This window comes from Gadus morhua, chromosome 1, assembly GCF_902167405.1.
Source record: "Gadus morhua chromosome 1, gadMor3.0, whole genome shotgun sequence".
Taxonomy (NCBI): Eukaryota; Metazoa; Chordata; class Actinopteri; order Gadiformes; family Gadidae; genus Gadus; species Gadus morhua.
The window spans coordinates 24,399,870-24,420,716 of NC_044048.1; the positions used below are offsets into that span (position 1 = coordinate 24,399,870).

At 47.1% G+C, this 20,847-nt stretch overlaps 1 protein-coding gene across 8 annotated transcripts in view; it reads right to left on the minus strand.

Annotated features, from left to right (window-relative positions):
• Nucleotides 1-20,847, minus strand: part of cep104 (centrosomal protein 104) — a 36,910-nt gene that overhangs the window by 7,226 nt on the left and 8,837 nt on the right. For 3 of the 8 annotated variants that reach the window (XR_003976493.1, XM_030354463.1, XM_030354490.1), the window contains exons 8-18: nucleotides 18,469-18,636; nucleotides 17,595-17,924; nucleotides 16,021-16,254; nucleotides 14,977-15,144; nucleotides 9,176-9,349; nucleotides 7,423-7,599; nucleotides 4,093-4,299; nucleotides 3,033-3,122; nucleotides 2,491-2,638; nucleotides 2,100-2,166; nucleotides 305-413 (exon numbers count right to left, since the gene is read on the minus strand). Coding sequence is in view for 5 of the 8 variants with exons in the window: in XM_030354463.1 (XP_030210323.1) it covers nucleotides 305-413; nucleotides 2,100-2,166; nucleotides 2,491-2,638; nucleotides 3,033-3,122; nucleotides 4,093-4,299; nucleotides 7,423-7,599; nucleotides 9,176-9,349; nucleotides 14,977-15,144; nucleotides 16,021-16,254; nucleotides 17,595-17,924; nucleotides 18,469-18,636 (1,872 nt within the window). In the remaining 3 variants the exon portion in view is untranslated. Of the gene's footprint in view, nucleotides 1-304; nucleotides 414-1,621; nucleotides 1,700-2,099; nucleotides 2,167-2,490; nucleotides 2,639-3,032; nucleotides 3,123-4,092; nucleotides 4,300-7,422; nucleotides 7,600-9,175; nucleotides 9,350-14,976; nucleotides 15,145-16,020; nucleotides 16,255-17,594; nucleotides 17,925-18,468; nucleotides 18,637-20,847 lie in introns of those variants that run through there. The other 5 variants (XR_003976495.1, XM_030354504.1, XM_030354474.1 and 2 more) reach the window with 4 other exon arrangements.

Genomic DNA, 20,847 nt, shown 5'->3' on the forward strand with positions numbered 1-20,847 from the left:
TGTGTCACAGTGTGTCCCAGTGTGTCCCAGTGGGTCCCAGTGGGTCCCAGTGGGTCACAGTGTGTCACAGTGTGTCACAGTGTGTCCCAGTGTGTCCCAGTGTGTCACAGTGTGTCACAGTGGGTCACAGTGTGTCACAGTTTGTCCCAGTGGGTCACAGTGGGTCACAGTGGGTCACAGTGGGTCACAGTGTGTCACAGTGTGTCACAGTGTGTCACAGTGTGTCCCAGTGGGTCACAGTGTGTCACAGTGTGTCACAGTGTGTCACAGTGTGTCACAGTGTGTGGGGCCCAGTGGGTCCTACCTGTCTGCACTCCTCACAGCGCCGCAGCATGGGACAGTGCTTCCAGTAGTGCAGATCCAGCTGGTCCTCCGTGAACGCCTCGTCCCTCTTACCACAGAAGATGCAAAGGCTGGAACGACACAGATCGCCCGTTTAGCCGAATCCTTGAAGAGATTGGCCGGCGACCGTGGGGACCCTGATGTTCGACTTACCGCTCCTATTAGAGCTTAGATCGGGCCCAGAAAATCAAGCCCGACCCGGCCCGAGCCCGTGCACGTTCTGTCCAAGCCAGGCCCGGCACAATTTTTTTTTAATGCACGTGTAACTTTGTACACATTTGTTACTTAGGCCTACTCTTCTAAATATATATGTAAGGGATAATGTATATATAGAACGCCGGTCACTATCGGGGAAATAATCCCTGAAGGGGCTTATCTTCGATAATGACCGGCGACGTTCTATACATTATCCCGCTTGTTACACGGTTACTTGCAAAAATGAAAAAATCACTGCTCGACTGAATGTTGGTATACAGCTCGCAGGCTTGAATCACTCCACTTTTCTTTGTGGAGAACCAGCGCCTTCAATATGTACTACAGCGTTTCTACAGCTCGATGCGTTTTCGCAATGAGTCCGTCTCTACGGAGATAATGCTGAAACGCATAAACGGAAAACGGAGTGGGAAATTCTGTTTTGGCCCGTGTGCACGGTGCCTTATTTTTGCGTTCATATGCTTTATTATAGAGTGAGAAACACAGGAAGGTATGGGGGATAGAAGGGAGGACATGCATCAAATGACAAGGGGCAGGGATCAAACCCGGGTCGCTGCGATCGGGGCTGGGCCGTAATCGGACGCCATGGTACTGGTCGTCCCCCCCATGCTGGGCTTCCCCTGGTGTTGGGCCATTTCCGCCTTGTTGCTACATTTCTGTCTTAATGTGCACGTGTGATTAATTATCATCAAGCGTACGCACCCTCACCACGCTGTGTTTATAGCATACACACCCCTATGCATGGATGGGATCCTGAGTCACGTTATGTTATTGCACCGCCTCAACGGTTACCCTGTGGTGGCTCGGACGTCACCGAAGGACCAGAGCGGACAACACGTTCTTTGACAAGATAGACAATCACTCTGCGGCACATCCAAAACTTGACGTTTTTCTGTTGAAACAAATCAAAATCGCTATCACTTACAGTAAGCTAAACTTACAGTTACAAATACAGAGGTATTTGTAACTGTTTAAGTGATAGCGATGTTGTACTGTGTCATTTTGCGTGGGATAAAATGTACATGCTATCCGTACAGAACTCAGAGTGAATATTATTGAGTACTACCAGGTCGTTTGGCTGATGCTTGTTGACTCCGTTTGGATTCAGATACGTTTCTTTTTGGAGTAGGGACGGGGTTCCACTCTAGCAGGATGAGAACCAGAGAACCCATAATAGAGAACAAAGCACTCCGCAGATTACAGTGGAGAGACAGATGAGTATAGAGAAGGTACGACGGTCTAGGACCCGATCTATGAAGCCGAGTTGTGAGCCCGGGTGGCACTTTGCCGAACTATCAATGCAAAGACTTTGAATGCGCTTGGGAGTGTGTGCGCTGATGGCTGCTTTAACCCGTTGCACATTGTGCACATTGAATGCTCAGTGTGCAAAAAGATTTGCAGCCTAGCCTCGCCCCGACTCTCGGTCATCTGTCTCAGGCCAGGGGCTGTTTGGACAGCAACAATCCACACACTGCACCTTAAATAGATCTATATCTATATGGAGATCTAGATCTATCTATCTTTCTATACGGTGAATGACGTACTTGTCCAGGTCTCCCACACCAGCCTGCTCAACTGCTAATAGCTTCTTTTGGGACACCTTATCAGCCTCTGAAAAATAAAAACGATTTGTAAAGAGTATGTAATACTCCATAGATGAAGAGACGGCAATAAAAAATCAGATAAAAGTTTTATCTACCTTCAGTGGCAGGTTTTTATGGTATAAGTGATAAGAATCTTTCTGCAGGTTGATGGATCAGGGAAACTAAATTGCTTCATTATTTAGTAAGGTAAACAAGGAACTGGTACAGGTTTGATACCAGATATTACAAATTGGATCTTGTTCCACTTCTTACATTGTGCCAATGCTTCTCTGTTGGCTGAGACGACTCAGGGCAACATGTGTCCCATGTGAGCCACCATACCGTGCCATACCTGTTGGGGGACCGGCCTGCGGGGCCTCCCTGGGATCGCTGGGGGCCTCCTTTGGACCGCTGGGGGCCTCCTTTGGACCGCTGGGGGCCTCCTTTGGACCGCTGGGGGCCTTCACGTCAAGCGCTGGCCCCTCAGCAGAGTCCTTCTCCTGGTTCAGGACAGGGGGGCAGAGGGTCAGGGTTCACAGAGACGTGAGCCATCAGGTACAAACAGAAAGGTCATAAGGTCAGCTAGCCAAACATCAACCACATGGCTCAGAAGCGATATATAATGTAATTGCAATGTAACATTTGAATACAATTTACATGCTCCGTTTCAACCATTCCGACATGGAAATAAATCAAACACGATTCTCGTGAAGGCACAACTCCCGACACGTCTCCAAAGCAGAGCAGAGGATTTGCACCGAAGTTCCGTGTTTATTCCATTTCATCCAATTAAAAGTACATGAAGTCAGCGCCACTCCGCCTGCAGGAACTGGCTGCGGGCCTCGGGGGGGGGGGGGGGGGGGGGGGCTCGCGAGGGGGGACGGCGCCACCTACCGTCAGCTCCTTCAGCGCAGCCAGCTGCCCCTGAAGGGAGCGGATCTGCTCCCTCTCCCTCTCCCCGTCCTCCGGGCCGGCGTCTCCCTGCTGGGAGAGAGGGCACGGCCCCGTTGGCGGAGGCAAATGTACAAGAACCCCGACCCAGCCACGTCATCCGAGGCACATCCAGCTGCCGTTTGTTTTCTAAACTGACAAGCAGCGCCCAGGGAACGACGAGCAAGCGTTCCCTGGCAGGCGGGCGAGCACTTGGTGAACACAGAGGACACTTTGATTCGATTTAATTTCCATCTCTTTTACAGGGAATTACATAGACTTCACAATTTATTTTTCGGAGGCTGCTTAGGTGTCCCAAAAGGGGTCGTTAGCAGATGAGCAGCCTGGCGTGGGAGACCTGGACAAGTTTGCATTCACCATAGAGAGATAGAAAGAGAGATAGTTAGGCAAGGTGCAACCTGTGTAATTTGAATCCATAATTCCCCTCATCCTTTCCATAAGTTGCCTCTCTCTCTGTCTCTCTCTCTAGTACATAGGTCACAGAAGCCACTTCCTCTCTGAGAAATAAGAATGGTAAGAAAGATAAAGTAAGATGGAAAGCAGCGGGGGACACGGTCTGTCTGTGTCACGCCACAATTCTCTCTCTCTCTCTCTCTCTCTCTCTCTCTCTCTCTCTCTCTCTCTCTCTCTCTCTCTCTCTCTCTCTCTCTCTCTCTCTCTCTCTCTCTCTCTCTCTCTCTCTCTCTCTCTCTCTCTCTCTCTCTCTCTCTCTCTCTCTCTCTCTCTCTCTCTCATACAGAAAGGTATCAGGTGACCTTGAGTGCTATGAAAGGCCCCCATAATAAATGTATTATTATTATCTTAAGATGTGAGCCAAGTGCTTCTGTGCTTCTTGATGAGCGTCGGCCTCAACGTAGCGAGACGGTACGCTCCGGCTGTTCCCAGAGGCCCGCATCCAAATGCAAGCTGCTTTGTATAAAGAGCGTCTGCTACAGGAGTCCCACGTGAACGTGAGCTTCGTCTTCTCAGGACTCTGAGCCCACGCAAACCCAGTGTCCCCTACCCGGGGGGTCCCTCCGCGCGCCCCTCCGTCCAGGCGGGCGAAGGCGTCGAAGAGCCTCTTGTAGAGGACGCTGCGGCGGGCGGCGGCGTCCCCGGTGGGCAGGGCCTGCAGCACGGGCGCCGGGTGGGTCCGGTACACGGAGAGCACCACGCGCACCGCCGCCTCCCGGACCTCCGCCGCGCCGTGCTCCAGCGCCGCGCGGCAGAACTGGAACAGGAAACAAAGGGGTTGTTTAGACTCGGGCCAATGGCGCGGGCCCTGCTCGGTTGGGTGTCTAGGTAGAACCCCAGCCTGGAGAAATAGTGTGTGAGGTATGAATGGGTTAAGAACGTTTGCATAGGAAAGATGTCTAATAGTTCCAGAGGATGAAACATTATATATAGTTATATAGTTCTAGGAGCTAGACGTTATTGTAATAGTTCTAGGAGATTGAACATAATCATAATAGTTCCAGGAGATAGAACATTATCAGAATAGTTCTAGGAGCTAGAACATTATTAAAATAGTTCTAGGAGATTGAACGTAATCATAATAGTTCTGGGAGAAAGAACATTATCGTCATAGTTCTAATCTAGAAGATTGAACATTATCATAATAGTTCGAGGAGCTAGAACATCTTACTACTATGATAGCAGGCCTGTCGCCCCGGTTACTCAAGTTACTCAATTGCGCATGTGCCAATCGTGAACACATATACACACCGCAGGCACGCACATGCGCACGCACATGCGCACGAACATAAACACACACACACACACACACACACACACACACACACACACACACACACACACACACACACACACACACACACACACACACACACACACACACACACACACACACACGCGGTCCGCCACCGGCACACACGCAGGTAAGAACACACACGCAAGCACGCACATGTGCACGATGATACACGGAAACGCACGCGAAAACTCTAGTTATCATAATAGTTCTGCTGAGCTGAACTCCCCCACCCAGCTAGCATAAAGGACCAACTTGGAACAAGGATGGCCGCTAGCTGAATAAGACCCATTTCCCTGCAGTATCCATTCTAATCTAAATAAATGGCAGAATAGTAGGATGGCTATCCCCAGCGGCCACCAGTGGTATACTGCACGCTTCTATACAATGGGTGACCAAACCCCTCTCTGGGCATGCAGACAAGCAGCTATTATGTTCTCTGTTGTCTCTCCTGGAAAGACTTCTTTCTCCTTACTGGAAACTCAAACCTGGTCTCGGACCAGAAGGAAACTACCGTGGCAACCGGGTCAAGAGAGAGAAGGGGGAGAAAAAGCACATAATGAAGCTAGACTACCAACAACAACCCAATGCCATTCCCCCCCCCCCTCCCCCCCCCCCCCCCCCCCCCCCATCTGTTTTTCGGACTACATTTCCCACAATGAAAAGTTGTTTTCCCCTATGACTGACAGATGAAACCAACACATGGCATATACAAGGCTTCCCGTTAATATGTAATGTCAGATTAAATAGTAATCATAATATGTTGCCATAATGTAACTTAATCCAAAACCTCAAGGCCACAGTAGACAACTTCTATTCAATCGTGAACAAACTGTTTTCCCTTCCACTCTTCCCAAATGCCAGTGTTCTAGTAAACAAAGCCTTTCGCTGCTTATTGAGCTGTGGATCGCCGTGGGGGGGGGGGGGGGGGGGTCATCTATATGGCTCCAAAATCATTATCCTCCTGTCACATCTCAATGGCAGACAAGAAGAGGTTACCAAGCAAACGCGAGAAGCAGCCACAGACTCGCAGAGGTGGGGGTCGGCCTCACAAGCATGTACAAACAAGCAAACAAAGGACACCCGAATGCCAGCCCTGGCCGCTTTCTTCTTTGGAAAGGGTGGAGGGGTGGTGACGGGAGGGGAGGGAAGGCTGGGACAGGGTGGACTCGCTCATAAAGGCCATGCAGAGAGAGAGAGAGGTTTGGGTACGGCCGGTGTGCGTGTGTGTGCGCGCGTGTGCGCGTGCGTGCGTGCGTGCGTGCGCGTGTGTGTGTGTGCGTCACGCCGGTAGGCAGGATGCCGGCATGCTGCACCAACAAACATACAAAGTACAACATCTCGCCCGTTGTAACTGCCATCGTTAATGCAGCAGAGAAAGATATACTTTAGACAACAGCTCTATTGATGTGATGTGTAACATCCCGAATACCCCTGATGTTGTGTTTTTAAACAGAGACAGAAGGGAAGTGCTCTTACTTGAGAGAGGCTGTGTATTTGATCTGTACATGGAAATTGCTTTCAACGATAAAATCATTAAATACCAGCCCATTCTGGAAATTCTAAGGGACCTAGGCTACCAATGCAAGCTAATAGTGTATATTTTTGGAAGCTTGGGGCATGTCCACAACCGTGTTTTCAGTGGGTTAAGGCTGGCTGGGCTCTCCAGCAGAAAATCTAAACAATTAGCAAAGTTCTGCTCCATATCAGCAGTGATAGGCAGCCTGGCAGTGTGGCGCAGGAGATGTTTTTTGTACCCTTGAACAATGACTTATCTTATCTCTGAAATATTTGAATCTTCGTCATGTGATTGGTGGATTCAAATAAAGAATTAAATGTGTGTGTGTGTGTGTGTGTGTGTGTGTGTGTGTGTGTGTGTGTGTGTGTGTGTGTGTGTGTGTGTGTGTGTGTGTGTGTGTGTGTGTGTGTGTGTGTGTGTGTGTGTGTGTGTGTGTGTGTAAGGTCGCAAAGCTATCTAGACGCAGCTCAGGGTCCTGTCCGAAATTAGATGGTTGACACCTAGACTCTAACGGTGTGGTGGAGGACGAGGAGGTGGGCTGCCGGCCTGCAGCCCCAGGGCCAGCAGGAAGCTGGGGAGCTCAGGTCAGCTCTCGCTGGAGGGACGCAGGCGGTCAGGATTAGGGCCAGGGAAAGATCCCACTTCTTACCGGGGAGGTGTCTGCTATAGTTAGGGCCCATGCTGCGGGCAAGTGATCGCGTGAGTCGACGAATGAGCTCCGATCTGAGTCATAGACCGCGGAGGACTAGGCTATGGCATGCGGTTCTGAAAGGGAAGTGGCCGACCGAGAGTGAGATGAATAGAAAGAATGCACCAACACACACAGAGTGAACAATCGAAACCTGAACCAAAGAAAATAATAAAGGGAAAGTAGGTGTAAAAAGCCAAAAAAAAAAGCTACAAAAGCAAAAATTAAATAGGGGAGGAGCCAAAGAAAGAACTAAAACCAACAAATGGAGGAAGAAAACAATGAGCGAAAGGCATGAGAAACGCAAGAAAAGCAGAACTGAAACCAACCCAAACCAATTTGGGTGAGGGTTGGCTTGGAGGGAACCTTCATGACGTACCTTCATGACGTCGCCGGGGGCGAAGCCAGAGCGCTCCGTGCCCAGCTGGGCCAGGGCCTTCTCCAGGAGCTCTGTGCGGCCCAGGGCCCGCCGCGCGGGGGAACTGGCCTTCAGGGGCCTGCTGAGCTCGGCGGGGACCACCTGCAGGGCCCGCACCTCCTTCCACTGGGCCATGTCCTGGAGGGCAGACACACAGAGGGGGGCGCTTCAGTCTGGTTGCTTTTTCTCCATAAGAACGACATATTTCTATTTCTTTGTTCTGTCGCGCTACAAATATCAACGTTCTCTGTGTGCTTTGGTCAGAGGGACATGGAAACACGGGATTGACCGTGCTGTGTTTTTCTTTTTCAGCATTTGGAAATGCAACATGGAAAACCAACATAAAATCAGGAGCCGGACGAACCGGTAAAAAAGTTGTAATTTAACATGACAAGTGCCAATGACATACTGCGGGAGAGTCTCATAAAAACAGATGACGACCATCAAATCCTCCCGGTCATGAGTATTTACAGAAAAGAGTGTTTTCGCACGTACGGTGAGCTTGGTGTAAAAGACGGAAAAATACACGCAGTCTGTCCTTGTATGCCTCACATCGCAGGTATGCTACCTGTAATAATTAACCTTTATTTGGCATCGGCTAGCCATGAACACCTCTGTTTGATTGGGAATGTAGGAAATCATTACGGTAAGAGGAGAGAGGAAAGGGCTTCAGACAGCTCTGGTGGTGTGACTCAAGCCAGTGAGAACCGCCATAAACCCAGAACCAAACCAACACAACCACACTTCCCCAGAGAACACACACACACTGCCAAAAAACTAACAAGCGTGAGATTTAAGCATGATTTCAACCCTCTGACCCAACACACCCAATGACATATTGGGTGGTAATTAAATATATATATGATATTTATTTAGCTGTTATTTTTTCTATGCCCTGACAGCAGATACGTGCGACACATTGATTGCCAGACAAAAAATGTCCCCAAAACACATTGTGGTGACGTTTGAATTCCCCTCACACTCACATTAAAATATCTATGTCCCAGATTTGGGGGGAAACTACCCTGAGTACGAAGTAAACGACATTTTGAGCAGTGTTTCTCCTCCCCTTCTCCACAGTACCAATAGGGCTGTGCGTTTAATCAAATTTTGATAGATTTTTGGGTCTAACGATCTCAAAACTAATTTCGAGTTGAAACTTGAAAAAAATAAATTAATATATAATAATAATAATAATACATTTAATTTAGAGGCGCCTTTCAAGACACCCAAGGTCACCTTACAGAGCATATAGTCATCATACATTTTTTAAAAAGCAAGACATTGTGGAAAAAATAAATAAATAAATAAATAAACATAAGCAATAAGAAATAAAAAAAAAAAAAAAAAAAAAAAAAAAACAATCAAAACAGTGATCAGTTAGACGTTGTGTGCGAGTTTGAACAAGTGAGTTTTGAGTTGTGACTTGAAGGTTGAAATGGTGTCTGACTGTTTTATGTGTGGGGGGAGGGAGTTCCAGAGCCTGGAACTCCAAACTCAAATTAAGCTTATATTTTTTATTCATTCAATGTATTATACAAATAGAACACCCGTATATATTTTTGTACATTCTTTACTATTTGAAAATGTTCTATTTTAACATTTTGTGTATTTTCTTTTAAGGGGAATTTTCAAAGTTCTAAAATCGCGATTTCATTATTGACCGAACTAATGGTGATTATGACTTTTCCCATAATGGAGCTGCCCTGAGTACCAGTATGAAGGCCACGGCGGTGGCCCGGACGCGGCGGGCTGGGTCCCAGCTGCGAGCCTGCAGGCTGGGCCAGGTCTGCTCCAGGCAGTGGGTGAGCTCGGCCCGGCCCAGGCCGGAGGCTGGGATCACCTGGCCCAAGAGGAGGGCCAGCAGCCGCAGAGCTGCCTGGAACACCTGGAGGAAGAACAGACCCCCGTGAGGATACGGATAACATTGGGGGGGTCAGCGGGGTAGCGAAAGGCGAAAAGGCCTCAGGAGAGGCGAACCTGGTCGCTCTTGGACACATGCTCCAAGAACAATGTAGAATTAGACTGCTGCCATCCTTCAAATGAGAGAGAGAGAGAGAGAGAGAGAGAGAGAGAGAGAGAGAGAGAGAGAGAGAGAGAGAGAGAGAGAGAGAGAGAGAGAGAGAGAGAGACGTGACACAGACTCGGTTTGGTTCTCACCAAACTCATTTTTCCGAGACAGACAGACGGAGATCTTGTTTAAAGGGTTGATCTTGGGAGCAGGATGGTTGCAATGGCTACAGGGTTTTTCCCTCACATTCCAAAGGTTCTGGGTTGGATTCCCTATTGTCCACCGCCAATGAGCAAGATGCCCTAGCTCCTACCTGCTCTTGGATGACGGATGGATCACTGTATCTGAAGGAACTGTGCGAGTCACTGTGGATTAAAGAGTCTGCTAAATGAGTCCCTTCAGGGAGACACCTGTGTTTCCTCTCCCATGTTTGAAAAAGCGTTATTGAATCTAAGGTATATTTTTTTAATGTACAGGGTACATAATCAAAAAACATCAACTGACTATATATTGTATTATATATTATATTATTAATAAAATCTATGATATAATCAGATCATACTTTGTTTTGCTTAGCCGGCACAGAGCCTCCCTGACCCCTATGTCATTTGAGTCTTCTTCAATCTGGCTTGGCCTTTTACTAAGCCAACAATTTAAATGATTAGCAACATTCATTAATCGTTTTGCAACAGCTCAACCAGCCGAGAATCGATCTTACTGTAAAAGCAGATCGATTCGCGCATCTACTGAAACAAAATGTTGAACCACTAAAAGGTGCATTATATTGGCTGAATCACAAAATTGATGACGTGTATACAAGCGTATTTGTTTGGTGCGAGGGGAAAAAAACCAAAGAAAGTATTTGCATTTGAACATGACGTTTGAAACAAAGGGATGTGCTGTTTGTTATACTTATCACAGAGAAACATTGGCCTTTGGAAGCGTCTCTTGGATAGACCTGGTTCGCACCATAAGCACACAGGGAGGGTCTTATTTACCCCAGGTAGGGCTGGGCAATCAGAAGAACCAAAATACATCATCGTATTTGACATAATATCGATACATGTGATATACTAATAAAAATAGCATTCTTATCAGTCTAGATGAGGCTCATCATTTTGAAGTAATTGGAAGTGTAAAGTATGGTATCTGACTAAAACTATTTTTATTTTATCGCCAATGTGTCAAACGTCTTGTTTGCATCCGTTTTAAGTGAATGTCTTCACGTCGTAATTCATTTAGACTTTAAAACTGTGTCTCGATAGGTTGATGTCGTCATTTCATGATGATACACAATATCATTCAAAAAAAACGATCAATTAGATTGAATCGATGCCCAGCCCTGCACACCAGTGAAACCATCTCAGTATGTTTAACACCGTAAGCACTTTGTATAACATATACATTATTATTTTGTGTTTATATTATGTGTGTTATATACACATCAAGCAGACGCTCTCTCTCCTGAATGCTATTCACTACAACATTCAAAGCGTAATTTCTGTATATAAATTCTTATACCACTGATTAGTTAACGTTCACTGCGAGCCACAGAGCTCCAGGCTGGCCATGGCTTCTTCTGAGACTCATGCCTGGAACATGCTTCTACGAGTCTGGAAGCGACGACATACTCTGCCTTCATGTGTGTAATAATAATAATAATAATAAATTTAATTTATAGTGCCCTTTTCATCCGAAGATCTCAAAGGGCTACAGGTTCAAGAAATGTTTTAAGACCTTTTTTAAAGCAATCAGTGGATTGTGGTGCCCTCAAGGTGTCAGGGAGGGCGTTCCACAGGCGTGGGGCGGCAACACTGAAGGCCCTATCTCCCATGGTCCTCAGTTTGGTTCTGGGTATGTGGAGGAGGTTAGAGTGAGTGGAGCGGAGGGAGCGTGTTGTGTTATGTAGGTTGAGAAGTTCTTTGAGGTATGGGGGGGGCATGTCCATGGATACATTGGTGAGTGAGGGAACCCTTGTACTCAATCCGGGTGGAAACCGGAAGCCAGTGGAGTGAGTGGAGGATGGGGGTAATGTGCTTATGCTTGCGCACTCTCATCAGGATCCTAGCTGCAGAGTTTTGTATGTATTGAAGCCTCACCAGGCTCTTTGCTAGGGATCCCGATGAGTAGAGCGTTACAGTAGACAGTATATACACATGCAGAGCATGTGTATATACTGTACTCTCTTGAGCAAACACGCTATTTGGTATTACTGGCCAGGTTATATGTATAAGCTTGGGGCAGCATGACTGTTTATGTATCCTACAAGACTCTTGGAGGCTTATCCGGGTCGGTGACTGGCCCTGCCCAAGCTCCACGCACTGGGTATCAGACACTGCCCCGTGGCTGGAGGCAGAAGCCCCTTGACACAGATTGAATAGATAACAAAGCACAAAAATACATGAATCTCTTCGTCATAAACACCTTTCGATAGCAGCAGATAAGGAAAGGAGGGGCAATAGAGCCCCAGGCAGGATTATTTAGAAAAGTTGCAGATAAGCTCTTTTATTTACGTTTTCCTCTTTATTTCTGCTGTATGTATTTATTGACCAATATCATTTTTTTTTTTGTCTTTGACGTCAGCATACGGGTGAAAGCCCAAAGATAAACTTCCTACTTTGTGGAACAATCTAAATCTTGCTTCTTGAATGTTGGTATAAGCCAAAAAAGTAAAACAGTGCGGCAATGGCCCTGATAGTTTCTAATATCCTTCCTTATGGTCGCCTTCGGCGGTTGCTTGAGGAAGAAGACAAAGCAGATAAAGACTTCACACATATTGTATCACCAAGTGAAATCTAATCCCAAAACAAAACTTGTAGTAATAATAATAATAATAATAATAATAATAATAATATTAATAATAATAAATATGGCTGCGAGCAGCAATGTGGGTGTCAAGCATAATGTGCCTCAATAAACTAATTCTGCTGGGCGGACGTAATCGGCCGGTTGGCTACATGACGACCGTTTCGGTAATCGGACGGACGTAATCGGCGAGGTGTCTACATGACGATCGTATTGGTAATCGGACGTACGTAATCGGCTACATGACGACCGTATCGGTAATCCGACAGACATAATCTGCTTTTTTGTAGGGCATGCGTGTCTTTGACGTCAGCATACGGGTGAAAGCCCAAAGATAAACTTTCTACTTTGTGGAACAATCTAATCTTGCTTCTTGAATGTTGGTATTAGCCAAAAATGTAAAACAGTGCCGCAATGGCCCTGATAGTTTCTAATATCCTTCCTTATGGTCGCCTTCGGCGGTTGCTTGAGGAAGAAGACAAAGCAGATAAAGACTTCACACATATTGTATCACCAAGTGAAATCTAATCCCAAAACAAAACTTCTAGTAATAATAATTATAATAATAATAATAATATTAATTATAATAAATATAGCTGCGAGCAGCAATGTGGGTGTAATGTGCCTCGATAAACTAAGCCTGCCGGACGGACGTTATCGGCCGGGTGGCTACATGACGACCGTTTCGGTAATCGGACGGACGTAATCGGCGAGGTGTCTACATGACGATCGTATTGGTAATCGGACGGACGTAATCGGCTACATGACGACCGTATCGGTAATCCGACAGACGTAATCGTCTAGGGGGCTACATGACGACCGTCTCGGTAATCGGCAATAACGACAGCTGGTGGAATGAACTAGAGCATAATGCGAGTACGCGTCAATGTTTACAAAATGGAAAAATTACCCTACCTATAGGTAAGGGCGCATTATCGTCTGCCCGACACAAATACATAGGGGTATTCGGAACAATATCCCTAACAGAGACACAATGTTAACAAGCATCCGTTCTGGATAAATAAAGTCATTGTTGTTTGACGTCCCCCTGAGGTCAAAGGTCACCATATTGTTTGGCTGTCCCCAGAATGATTTCATGAGTCTATGTAGCAAGTTTAGCTATGATATGTTAAAGTGTTGCTGAGAACAGGCTTACTTCCTATTAGGCGGCTTTGCCGTCAAGATTGATTGGCTGTCCCGGCCAAACGGTTTGGAATTTGAAAAAGATGGTTAGCACGTTTGGTCTGAAGATCAAATAGGGCAAGTTTCATGATGATTGGACATAATTTGTGGCCTGTTGATATGTAATGTTGATATGGACAACTTTCAACATGGCGGCCAGGCTTTGCCGACAAGTTTGATTGGCTTTCACGGCCAAACGGTTTAGAAATTGAAAAAGCTGTTTAACATGTTTGTTAGGCATGGTCTGAAGATCATATAAGGCAAGTTTCATAATGATTGGACATAATCTGTGGCCTGTGGACATGTAATATTGATTGGCTGTAGTGTCCAAACGGTTTCGAATTTGAACAATCTTTCGATCTTTCTTATCACGCATGGCCTGAAGATCATGTGTGCCAAGTTTCGAGAAGATGCATTTTGAAGGTTTTTGACATAAACCAAGATGGCGGAAAATCCATCATGTCGCAAATCGACGACATAAGGTGCGTTGAACTCGGCTTGGATCAAGGAATCCAATGATGCCTTGTTTGTGAATACTGGATGAATGGGGCGAAAGTTATAAACATGAATGCATGTCCAAATTTGACCAGTTGGTGGCGCTAGAGCTGATGAGCTAGTGACCTGATATTTGCTTCATGGGCTAATGGGACTCCCTTTTGAGGGGGTTTAGCCAGTGTGCAATATTTCACAACTTTTCACCAAGGCGTTCTATGGGCTGCCATAGACTCCCACTGAAGGATAATAATAATAGGAAAACGTACGAAAACAATAGGTTGTCTCGCAACTTCGTTGCTTGACACCCAATTCATTATATTTATATAGCGCTTTTCAATGACCCAAAGACGCTTACAGTGAAGGGGGGGGACCTAACTCACCACCACCAGTGTGTAGCACCCACTTGGGTGATGCACGGCAGCCAATCTGCGCCAGAACGCTCACATCACACCAGGTTGAAGTAGTCTTCCATGGCATCTATACCAAGGGGGTTTCACAGCTCAAGCTTCTGCGCCCTGTGAATTTCCAACCTTTACCCTCACCTCACTAACGATTAGTGTGGTGCTTTGTGGAAGTGTGTATTTCGTGTTGAAGTGCCCAGAACCCTCTTCACACAAGAAGCTAACCTTGTTTCTACTGGTGATCTTGAGGTTTTGAGGAGGCTCAACCTGACCAACCTGATTCGGACCAGAGACATTAAAAGGTGACATATTATACCAACAGGTCCGTGTCCACCATCTAGGTGGACACGCCCACTTGTGGTTTTCCAAACGGCTTGTAATGGCTAATCACACTCACACCGTGTGGTATAATATGTCACCTTTAAAAGTCCTCATACGTACGCGAGCATTTCAGAACACATCCTACGGCTATTCGTTCTCCTAAGATGTCCTTAACGGGAATGAATAGAGTCCAGTCGTCACTCAAACCACCACATTGGCCGAGGACCCAGGACAACCACAAGCCTTAAAGGGGAGAACAACAATAATGAGGAGGAGAGGATTAGGATCCAGGAGACTCACGGGAGACAGCTTATCCAGGAGGGCTCTCTTGACCAGGAACACGGCGGCCCTCATCAGGTTCCTGCGCTCTTCCTTGGAGGTACCGGGCCCTACCCCCCGCAGCTTGTCACAGACGGCCTCCAGCGCCCTCTCCCGGTGGGCCCAGTTCTTGGAGTACGCCCCGGCCACCTACAGCGGAGCATACATGGATTTGATGTATAGATATGGGAATGTTAGAGGTTAAATGAGCATCATTCAGCAGCAGGTAGCGGGTGAGGGGAATGTCGGTCAAGGAAAGGCTCTATAAAGGTTGGACGGCAGACATTTAAGGGATCGAACCCAGTACCATTTTGTTCTACCCTGCACCCCTGAATGTTAATATGTTTGGGGTATACAGTATACACAACTGCCAACGGTGCATGATTCAGGGAAACCGAGTAATCCAGTTAATGGCTAGTCCTGCCATTAGATTTCTTATTGAAGCTGTCAACACTGTGTCCTTAACTAGGAACCATGATGAAGTTTAATAGGGTGGAACGTGCTTTTACAGCCGTGCATATAAAACACCTTGAGCCATTCAAAGATAAATGGAGGATTGTTACTAAGAAGATGTGGGACGACCAAATGGGAGGGGTCTGAGAAGAGAGTGGAGGTGGAAAGTATTTCAAGTCGGAGCAGCTTACAGAGTGTGGGTCTTGTAAGAAAGAGAATTTTGACAGTGGGCTGCTCTGAAGAAGGAGGGGTTGATGGAGGAGTAGTTGTAAGTGGGAAGAGTTTAAAGTGGGCAGATACTAAAGCAGGAGGACCTTGACATGGTAGAAGTTGGAGGTTAGGGGAGTTTGACACGGGAACATAGTATAGTGGGAGGGGCTTGGCGTGGGAGGAGTTTGAGGTTTACCGCAGTGTCAGCATGTATAAGACCCAATCAGAACGTGAACATGGTAAGTAAATATAAAGTGGAAGACTGATTTAATTTGAATGACTTCCTGTTTATTCAGACGATAAGCCCGGCCACATTCACACAGCGTTCTGCCACGTCACACTGCGCTCGCAATCACATCTTACCAGGCCCTCTCCGAAAACCTCCAGGGGCAGGCCGGCCTCCCGCTGGGCCTGCTCAGACAGGGGCTCCGCCTCGGACGTCCCCCCAGGGAGAGTGGGGCTGGCGCGGGGGGACCCGGGGGAGTGGGAGGGCCCGGGGGAGTTCTCCGCCGCCGGGCGGGGGGGCAGGACTTCCGCCGGTCCGCTGGTGCGCCACAGGGCAGGGAGGGGTCTGTCCTCGTGAGGCACGCTGGGGACCTGAGACACACCGACCGTGGCATTACGCATCCGCCTTAAACCAAACCGACTCAGGCGAGAGGCAATAACCCGACAATAAACTTTGCCCTGGTAATAATTAATGCAAATAAAATAATCAGACAAATTATATATAATATAGAGATATCATATGTAAACAAACTAACAAATACTTGGAAATGTTTATTATATTTAATTACATATACCAAATAATTTGAGCTTAAGCAATGAATGGGCCGTTGACATATCTGACAATGAAAAGCCAGCATTGAAGAATAAGCTGCCATTAAAAAAATAACTGTACTATTATGAACCTCTAATGTAATATAATTATACCCTCGCTCATTGAGCTTCAGACTTCAGCCCCCGGTGTGTGTGTGTGTGTGTGTGTGTGTGTGTGTGTGTGTGTGTGTGTGTGTGTGTGTGTGTGTGTGTGTGTGTGTGTGTGTGTGTGTGTGTGTGTGTGTGTGTGTGTGTGTGTGTGTGGGGGGGGGATGAACAGCGTTCTGCTTTCAGTCCCAGCATGGCATAACCCAGGGCCAGCCAACTGTTGCACGCCTTTAATTAAATAGTGAAACCCTAACCAGGGTCTGTGGTGGTGAAGCAGGGAGGGGCCCTACCTGAGGCTTAGCAACAGGTGGAAACCCCCCCGATGTTGTGAGCATCCACCTGCCCATGTTGTCCCTCCATGTTGAATATGGAGCAGAATTGACAAAAAAACATTCTTTACAAGATCAAAGTTGACTTTTTAAGTTTGATTCTGATCTACGATCCATTCTCCGGATCAATCGGCAATCAGTGTCGCCGCTACCCTGTGTCCATGTTCCTCCCCATCGTTTGTCTGTCCGTCCGACCTTAGGGAAGACGTTTACTGTACGAATGAGTTGTGTCTTCGGTGGCTTCTACACATCCACACTTCATAAGGTCCCTGAAAAACGTTCTCAGCTTTTAGCTGAATAGACAACTAATGTACAGTGTACTGTGTCACTGTGTGACACAGTACACTGTGATTTTATTCAAGGTCGTTTCATAGTGGACGTTTCAAATAAGTATAACATTGTACTTGTTCTGCCCAAATGTGCAAATTTCCTACGATATATTTAAATTGTATTGTAAGTACATTTACGCTTACACATACGCCTCTTTTTGTATAATTCATGCGTATCAGTATTGCTGTATTTTATGATTATATTTTCCCTGATCTATTCTCAATTGTTTCCATCGCAAGCAGAGCCACCGTGACCAACAAACTCCATAGGGAGGGTTAAAGTACCATAGCTGAAGCTCAACGGTCGCCATGGTTACATCCTCCAGCCCTTGTTACACCCAAGGGGCCCACTCACGTCTATTCTGGGCACGTCCGAGTGTGGTCCTGAACCCGCCCTCCCGGGCTGGTCCTGGTCCAGGTCCTGGGACGCCAGGCTGACACTCCTGGGGTCGGGCCCGGGCGTGGCCCGCTCCGACCCTCCGCGGCGAGGGGGAGCCTTCTTCGCCTTCTTGGGGGACTGAATCAGACGGCGAGGCTTGGAGACCCCCTGCCGGGCGGGTGGTGGACCCCCCAGTGGGCCCCTGGGTTGGGCTGCAGGGTGGTGGTCCGGCTGATCCCCCTCCAGGCCTATAGGGAGCGCCGGCTGCGAGGGAGACCCCTGAGATGGGGACAGCTCTGTCGACAACTGTCGGAAAAGGGTTGGAAGACCGGAGAAAGAGATGAAAGATAAGGAATGCAGAAAGGAGTTAAAAGGGCACAAGGAGGGGAAAGGTTTTATTGTGACAATTAGTAGCCCAGATAGCTAAACCCCTAGCAGAAAATGTCATAGTGTCAAAGGAAACTTTAAATGTTTAAGGAAGTTCAAAGACGTGAGAGGTGGAGTTATAGGAAATCGTGAACAGGAATTAAAGTTAATCTTTTCCAGGAACCTTGGACCTTCAATGGTTCCTTCTGGAAACCTGCATGAACATCAGGCAAGAGGTTACTAAGAACTTTGAAATTCCCCTTTAGAAAAATACATGTTCAAATAGAAACTGTACAAAAATGTATCCAGCTGTTAAGTTTTTCAATTTCAATAAAAATTGAAAAGAATAATACAAATATATGTAAAATAAAAAATAATTTAAACCTCATTGTATCAGTTTGGAGACCATTTGACCCGAAAATCAAAATCACGATAAAAATACGATTTATCGCACAGTCCTATCGTAGCGCTGCCCGGTGCGTACCAGGGTCTGCATGGCGGCCATGTCTAGCAGGTCGTGGACCTGGAGCTGATGGTACACCTTGCCCCGGTACTCCTCCATCTGCTCCGTCCTCTTCCGCGCCAGCTCATAGTCCTCCTTCTCCAAGGCGCTGCGCTTCTCCACGTCATAGCGACCCAGCCGCTCCCCCACCTGGGGACGAAGAGGCAGACATTTTGGATCCAGGCCATTGGTCATATTGGGTGTACAACAGCAGGTTAGGAGAGGGGGGGAAGGTGGACATTTTGGATCCGGTGCCATACTTCAATAGCCAAAAGCATTAGACATTTTGGATCTGGGCCATCAGCCATTTTGGGTATTCAACAGCGGGTAAGGGTGGGGGGGGGGTGGACATTTTGGATCCGGGACTAAACTTCAATAGTAGGGAGGCAGTTGGGAGCGAGGGGTCACCACCAGAGATCCACTTTCCATGCAGCACGATAAACACGATATAAGGCGCCCTATTTCAAAATATATCAATTGTGAAATTTATTTTTAGGCACACAAAGAGACACAAAACAGAAGACAGCTCGAGTCCGTTATCGTTACATAAATCACCCTAAACTTTAAGCTGATTCTTTTTTTTAACTGAATCATTGCGATAATGAACTCCCTTCTCACCCAGGCCTGTAGGCTGAGGCGATACAAAACAAAAGTCCCAATGAACTAAGACGGCCGTAATACTAGGCCATCGAGCTCATCTCCTGTGTTTCCCTTGAGTTGTTCTTCTAACGCACATCCACGCTCAGTACATGTCAGTGTGTGATCCATTGCTCTCAGTTTGTGGTTATGGTTTCAGGTCAGACGCCTACCTTTGCGACTATGCTAATGAGGCTACCTGGGCCAGGTGTGTTCACCCTCGTTACCGCCCTTTATGGTCACTGCAGCTGTTGGGGTATTAAGAATTTATGGTTGTCACGGCTACCGAGGACACACAAGGCATTCGGACAATGTTTAAAGACTACAGTTACACACAGTTCGGCCATTAAAAAGGATATCGTTTCAGGTCATGTGTACTGTTTGACCAGTCACGGAAACCCCTTAGTTAAATAAGAGTGTACGTAATCAGAGGTGGGATTTTATAGTCAGCGAGTAAATTGAAGACGTGGGTAAATATGTGTGACGTATTTGCTTTGTCCCGAAACAAATTCACGGTGAATGGACAGGGATGTTAAGAAAAGCCACGGATGTTTGAGGCTGTAATGCAGGATGTATGCTTCAACGTGCTTCATCCTGATTATATGACTAATTATGTACAGAATGGATACTTGTATAATCATTCACAGCCCATTTCTGTCAGCCAAAAAGCAAACCCTTTCCTTCACTCTTCAGCAACTGGAGTGTGAACTATAGAGGAGTATAGAGGGGGGATGGAATATATATTATAGATACAAAAGCATAACTGATGTGTACTTGTATATCAATTCGTTTTCTTGCTGCTGATGCATATTGCAATTTCACTGAACACAAAACTGTGTTCAGTGAAATTCTAATGTGCAAACCCCCTCGACAGCAATCACATGGCAACAGGGTTAAGATATTAAGAAAATCAAAAAATCTGAATTAAAGATGAATACAACTAAACATGTCCTATAAAAGTTTGATCCAGGTCTGTGTAATCGCACTTGTGTGTCCTATTTGGTCATACTGCAATACTGCGGCAGAATCAGCAGCCCACTATTGTTTGTGTCTCAGTGGATGCTTCCTAAATAGTAACAAATAAAGGGCAAATAAAGACCCGGTCTAGTCCCGGTTTATATACACCTGCAGGTCATTGAGGCAATAGGGTTCAGACCCGACGTCCAGACCTTCTGCCGGTCAACGAGGCTGTAGGGTTCAGACCCGACCTCCAGACCTTCTGCAGGTCAACGAGGCTGTAGGGTTCAGACCGACCTCCAGACCTTCTGCCGGTCAACGAGGCTGTAGGGTTCAGACCCAGCCTCCATAACTTCTGCAGGTCAACGAGGCTGTAGGGTTCAGACCCGACCTCCAGACCTTCTGCAGGTCAACGAGGCTGTAGGGTTCGAGACCCGACCTCCAGACCTTCTGCAGGTCAACGAGGCTGTAGGGTTAGAGACCCGACCTCCAGACCTTCTGCAGGTCAACGAGGCTGTAGGGTTCAGACCCGACCTCCAGACCTTCTGCCGGTCATCGAGGCTGTAGGGTTCAGACACGGCCTCCATACATTTTGCTGCTCGAGGCTGGAGGGTTCAAGGCCTGGCCTCCAAACCCTTCTGAAGGTCGTCGAGGCTGTAGTGATCAAGACCCGGCCTCCAAACCTTCTGAAGGTCGTCGAGGCTGTAGTGATCGAGCCCCGGCCTTCAAACCCTTCTGAAGGTCGTCGAGGCTGTAGTGATCAAGACC